The sequence below is a fragment of the Medicago sativa genome, chromosome 7 (genome assembly GCF_051527215.1).
Source record: "Medicago sativa cultivar Bolivia chromosome 7, Bolivia_mono, whole genome shotgun sequence".
Lineage (NCBI taxonomy): Eukaryota > Viridiplantae > Streptophyta > Magnoliopsida > Fabales > Fabaceae > Medicago > Medicago sativa.
In genome coordinates this window covers 95,679,475-95,685,474 of record NC_140755.1, presented here as the reverse complement: position 1 = coordinate 95,685,474, position 6,000 = coordinate 95,679,475, and the positions used below count along the sequence as shown (strand labels likewise).

Genomic DNA, 6,000 nt, shown 5'->3' with positions numbered 1-6,000 from the left:
AACAAAATTTTTTTTACAGGGACGTAATTCAAACTTTTTTTTTGACAGGGACGAAAATCAAAACACCCTTATATTACAGGGGCGAAAATCATATTTAAGCCAAAACTAAAATGAACGTTTACATTTTTATGATATATACCAATAATACATTAACTAATACTAGTAATAAGTGCGTTGGAAATGAAGATATTCAAAATTTTGTAGTTGTGTCTGAAAACCCAGAAAATAGGTTGTTTGTTTGCGGTGTGTTTTCATGGTACTACTAAAAGTGCTTGTAGTGTTGTGGAGGTTGACATCCTTTTCTCGTTGATTGCACGATGGTAAATGTTGATGGAAGATACTTAAGTGACACGAGTTATGTTGGCTTTTTCGAACAAGAAGTTTTTTATTTTAATTATTTGCTACTCAAATTTCTTGGTTGTCCTACAGCTAATTTTTAACTCATTTCATCCATCTCATCTTTTCCCTATTGAAATTCCATGCATTCAAGATTTGTTGAAGCTTGAATGGAATGTCCTATTGATTCTTATGTTGCGAGACTGTATCGAATGTGCATATTTCCTTGTTAAGTTTAGCTCTACTCAATGCCTAGAGGACTAGGTTCATACAAGATTAGTTTTTTTCTTGATTTTTTCCTAGCTTTATCTCATTCTACCAAAAAAATATTACTTGATCAAACTTTATTTATCTTCAGGTTGAACTCCGTATTAACAAAAAAATTCCTCTGAAACCGAATAGCTAACATAATAAAATACAAAATAAAAGAATAATACCAGTAAACAGTGGTATACACACAGACAAATAGTTGGTTTCTAATGTCAATACTTAACTCATCATCTCTTCACACTGTATGCATAATAAAATCGTTGGTACGTACATGATATCGATACACCACAACACACGCATACACAATTGTACACACACAGACATGGGGACCATTACCCTTGTTGGTCTTAATATTTGAGTCTTTTCATTGACGACAGGATCCGACTCTGCCGCTTAACATCTTCAATCTTCATTTTCATTTTCATTTTCATTATTATTTCTTCATCAATATCTATCTATCTTCTTATTCCTTTTTCTTATCTTATAATATATGCAATATCTCTTTCACTCTTCTATTCCTATCTCAAATTTCAATAGTATCATATTCAATTATCTCATGGAAATGGAAGACCATAATCAACACTATGATAGTAATAGTATCACTGATCTCAGACAACTCATTAATATTGTTCCAAGATCAACTACCAACAATTTCCCTACGGCGGAGCTATTCCCCGCCGGCAACCCACATCAACAACACTATGAGATGATGATGTTTGGTAGACAAGTAGCAGATATAATGCCTCGTTGTCTTCATGATTTTGTTTCAACAGATTCACCTGCTGTTGCTGCTGTTACTGTTGCTACTGCCACTCCTACCAACACCACCACTAGTGCTTCAACTCCTTCATTTAGTGGTAATTTAGAAGCTGAAACTACTGGTTTCATTGGCGTTGATGCTTCAACTGGAAGATGGCCTAGACAAGAGACTCTTACACTTCTTGAGATTAGATCTCGTCTTGATCCTCAATTCAAAGAAGCTACTCAAAAAGGTCCTCTTTGGGATCAACTTTCTAGGTAGGTGTTGTAACATTTTCTTTTTCACTCCTTTTCCTTCAAATTATTTGGTATGTTTGTGTTAACAAAAATGAGTGGCTAAATTAATCTACTAAAATTCAATCTTAATTATTTATGCTTGCACTTGGTTTTTTTTTAATTTTGTCCCTACTTTTTGTGGAATTTTTGTTAAGGTTCTTTTACTGGAAATGACTATACACTTGTGTAGTCTCTCAATTTAAGACTATAGTTCATATTCCAAGATTAGTACTACCTTTTTTCCCTTTTGAAATTGTGTACCCTCTTTTAAGTGCAAAGTGTTTCCCTTTTATTATCTCTTTATTTAAAATACACTCAACTTTCGGATTCTTTTTCATCTTTTTTTGTGAGCAAATTCATTGAGGGGGTACAAGGGATTCTTTTGCATTTCTAATTCTATCTGTCTAACATGGAATGACACCAATCAATCACAGACTCTTCCTTCAAAAACTCATTCCTATTGACAATTTAAATGACATTTCATAAAACATATTACACGACAATACATGGTAGTAGCATTTTTTTTAACAAAAATAATTCTCATCGTACGTAGCATGTGTTACTTTGGTAGTGCCAATATTCATAGCTCCAACTAGGGTTCAATATTAATTATCCCCCAATTAAGCTTTTGTTGTTTTTCTTTCATACTGATTTAGCATTGCTTGTATTGATGTTAAGGATAATGTGTGAAGAACATGGCTATCAAAGGAGTGGGAAAAAATGCAGGGAGAAGTTTGAGAATCTATACAAATACTACAAAAAGACCAAGGAAGGAAAAGCAGGAAGACAAGATGGGAAGCACTACAGATTCTTTCGACAACTTGAAGCCTTATATGGAGAAAGCAATAATCCTTCTTCATCTTCACTCCCACAAAACAATTTTTGTACCAACAACAATCAGGAAATGTTTCATTCCCACATTAACAAACACTGTGATAGTCTCAGCCTCACAAACTCCACTGAATTCGACACATCATCGTCAGATGATGATCATAGTACTCATGAGGGGATCAAAGAGAATGAGTTCTCCATGGATAAGAGAAAAAAGAGGAGTAGTGGAAGAAGCTTCTGGAAGGTAAAGATAAAAGACTTCATTGATTCACAGCTGAAGAAATTGGTGGAGAAGCAAGAAGAATGGTTGGAGAAACTCACAAAGACATTGGAACAAAAGGAAAAAGAGAGGGTGTTAAGAGAAGAAGAGTGGAGGAAACAAGAGAAAGAAAGGTTGGAAAAAGAGCATAAATTTTGGGCTAAAGAAAGAGCTTGGATTGAAGCTAGGGATGCTGCTTTAATGGAAGCTTTGCAAAAATTAACAGGTAATAATGATGAGATAATAAAGACTCAATCTTCTTCTCATGATGGAAATAATAAGAAGAGAAAGGAAAACACAAGAAGTTGTTTTTACTTTGATGATAACAACAATGTTGATCGGTCTTGTTTATATAATGTTAACAATGGAGATGGAGCTGGTTCCTATTGTGATGTTAATGATCAAAGGGAAGAACTTGGGAGAGTACAAACAAATGATGGTTCAAATTCTAATAATGTTGTTGCAGCTGAAAGTTGTTTCCCATTCTTGATGAGTACTGAGGGAGGAAATATGTGGGAGAATTACAACTTGAAGGTTAACAAAGCAAACCAAAACCAGTGAGTTGAAGTTTCACAACTTTTTTTTTCTTCTAAGGTGATCTCATAATATAATGTAAGCAAGAGCTAACTGAAGAAATGAGGGTTTTTATATATAGAGACATGATGATATTATTACTTATTAGGTAATTAAGGTACATGATCAATATTTTTATCAATCTCGGAGAGAAAAAAATATGGTCAAACCATTTTGTCAAAAAAATATAAATATGGTCAAACCTCAACAGAAAAATTGAAGACACAAAAAGTTAGTTTAATGATGGGCAGATATATTCCATCAAGTGTTGTTGGGGTATGACACTAATTCAGGTGAGTGTCTCACGTACCTAATTATCATTTATGCTTTGCAAATGGATCTGGAATTGTAGTACTTTGATATATTCATTGCATCTTCAAATGATATGTAATTCATGTATGGCTTTCATTCTTTTATGTAATTTTAGGATGTTTAAATAGTGTGGGCCTTCATTGAATCATTGTTTGTGTGTTCGCCGTAATTAAGAGATAAATTGCTTTACTATTTAATTATTGATCAATAGTTTTATGGTTTCTTAGATTTTTTTGTGGAAATCATCTCCATTTCTCAAACTAAATAGATAATTTTTTTAAAACAAAATGGATGATTCTTTTACAAATATTTTAATTGTATAAAAGCCAAATTATAAAAAAAAAAAAAAAACTCATGTGACCATTTTTTGAAATATAAGCATAGTAATGAACTCTCCATTATTCATTTCTCTAGATGTATACATTTGTATGAAAATATAAGACATTATCAATTAAATAAAGAGAATTGAACGGAAGGTTGAAGACTTTGAGACAAGTCTTAAAAACGTATAACTTATGTTTATGTTTGAGTAGAAGCAAAGAGTATATGGAATGCAGTTTTAACAAAAGACAAATTATTTCTTTCTTAGAGGTGAAATTTCGAGATCATATCATATCACAAGTTATAAAAACTAATATGAAATGTAGTTTTTTTTTTTTTTTGGATACAATATGAAATGTAGTTTTAGCAAAAAGACGAATTAAGATTGAATTTTAGTAGATTAATTTAAATGTACATGACATTGGACGTGAGGAAACGTTACCACTGCATTATAATATTTGTTGTGTATCAATCTTAAATATACTATATCCCTCAACAAAAAAAAATCTTAAATATACTATACATAATATATGTATATATGTAAGTGTATTATATTTACGTATTATTTTCGAAAGAACATATATTATTGTTATGTTTAGAAGATGTTATTACTACATATTATATTTTATTTTATTTACATAATAATAACAATAATACATGTTATATTACTATAGATGTGAGGTGTTTCTACTTATTTGCAAATTAAATGATTTCTGGCATTTTATAATTGCTAATTCTTAATTATCAAATCATTTGGTTTAGTCCCATTCAATATAAATATAACTTTTTATTGAGGACGAGTTATATGACCGAGTCATTTGATTCAATCAGATTCAGTCATGTGGTTCGATCAGTGACAGTGATTTAACCAATGACATAGTGACTCAATACCTTTACCGAGTTGATAATCGAGCCGGTTTCAAAAGAATCGAGTCTATAATAGAAGGCTTTAAATCCTACAATTGAAAGAATTGAAGTTTTTATTTAATTTTAAAAAATAATAATAATAGTGCGTCTTACCAACTTCAAATAAGATTTACCTATGCGTAAAACCCAACCAATAAAATATGCACATAATAAAGAAAGTATTTCTCAACAAAAAAGTTATGAGTTTTTGCCTAGCCCAGAACAAGGCATAACGTAAATCATAAAGAAAAGTCATAAACACATTTTTTTAACACTCACTCTGATACCCACTGTATTATTTAATACAATACATTTGATTTCTCTACTTTATATAAAATTCATTTTTAAAACGTAGGATTCACATAAGTTTCATTCAATAAAAAAAAAAAAATAATAAGTGTAGAGAGGGTTAAAATTAGTGTCCACAACTTTCCTTTATCGTAAATGAAGCCCAGATACGGATACTGGTACGGGTACGATACGATACGGGTACGGGAATACGCAAATTTTTCAAAATTTAGGATACGATACGGCTAGGATACGTCAACAAATTTTTTATACTAAAACTTATATGTATGTAAAATAATTGAAGAAAATAAACATTGATTAAAAGAACTCAACACAAATTTTGATTAACTGAATCATCTCTCTCTCGTTACCTTCATTCACAAGAAGTATAATTTTAAGCGGTTCATCGAGAAACAATTCTAGTGATGCATATCTAAAATTGAATCATATATATCTCCACCGAATGTTTACAACATTGTCTCACTTTTTTTCTCTTCATCTTTTTCTAGGATACGTATCTGTGAAGTATCTTATAAGTATCCTTGTGTATCTGCGGAGTATCGGATAAGTATCCGTTAAAATATTTTTTAAAAATTTAAATAATTAATTCGGATACTTCGTGGGTGCGTATCCGCGAGTATCCGTGGAGTATCGGTATCCGATACGTATCCGGTACGGGTACGTCTCCGTTTTGGAGTATCCGGGCTTCATAGATCGTAAGTAACCCTCTATCTGGCCTTGTTACTGTACGCCCAGGCGGTGGCCTGTTGTAAATGAAGTTTTCTATTTTCAAGGCCAAGAGCTAAAATTTGGTTGAAGTTAAGATATCGAAATATATATTCCAACTTCTATTAGAATATCTTGCACAG

General features: G+C 31.7%; 1 protein-coding gene across 1 annotated transcript; it reads left to right on the top strand.

Moving 5' to 3' along the window:
• Nucleotides 1-827: 827 nt before the first annotated feature.
• Nucleotides 828-3,764, top strand: LOC146910690 (uncharacterized). Its single transcript, XM_085726412.1, has 2 exons — nt 828-1,623; nt 2,320-3,764. Exons 1-2 carry the CDS (start codon nt 1,097-1,099, stop codon nt 3,290-3,292), a joined length of 1,500 nt encoding a protein of 499 aa, XP_085582538.1. The 5' UTR covers nt 828-1,096; the 3' UTR covers nt 3,293-3,764.
• The last annotated feature ends 2,236 nt before the right edge of the window (nt 3,765-6,000 follow it).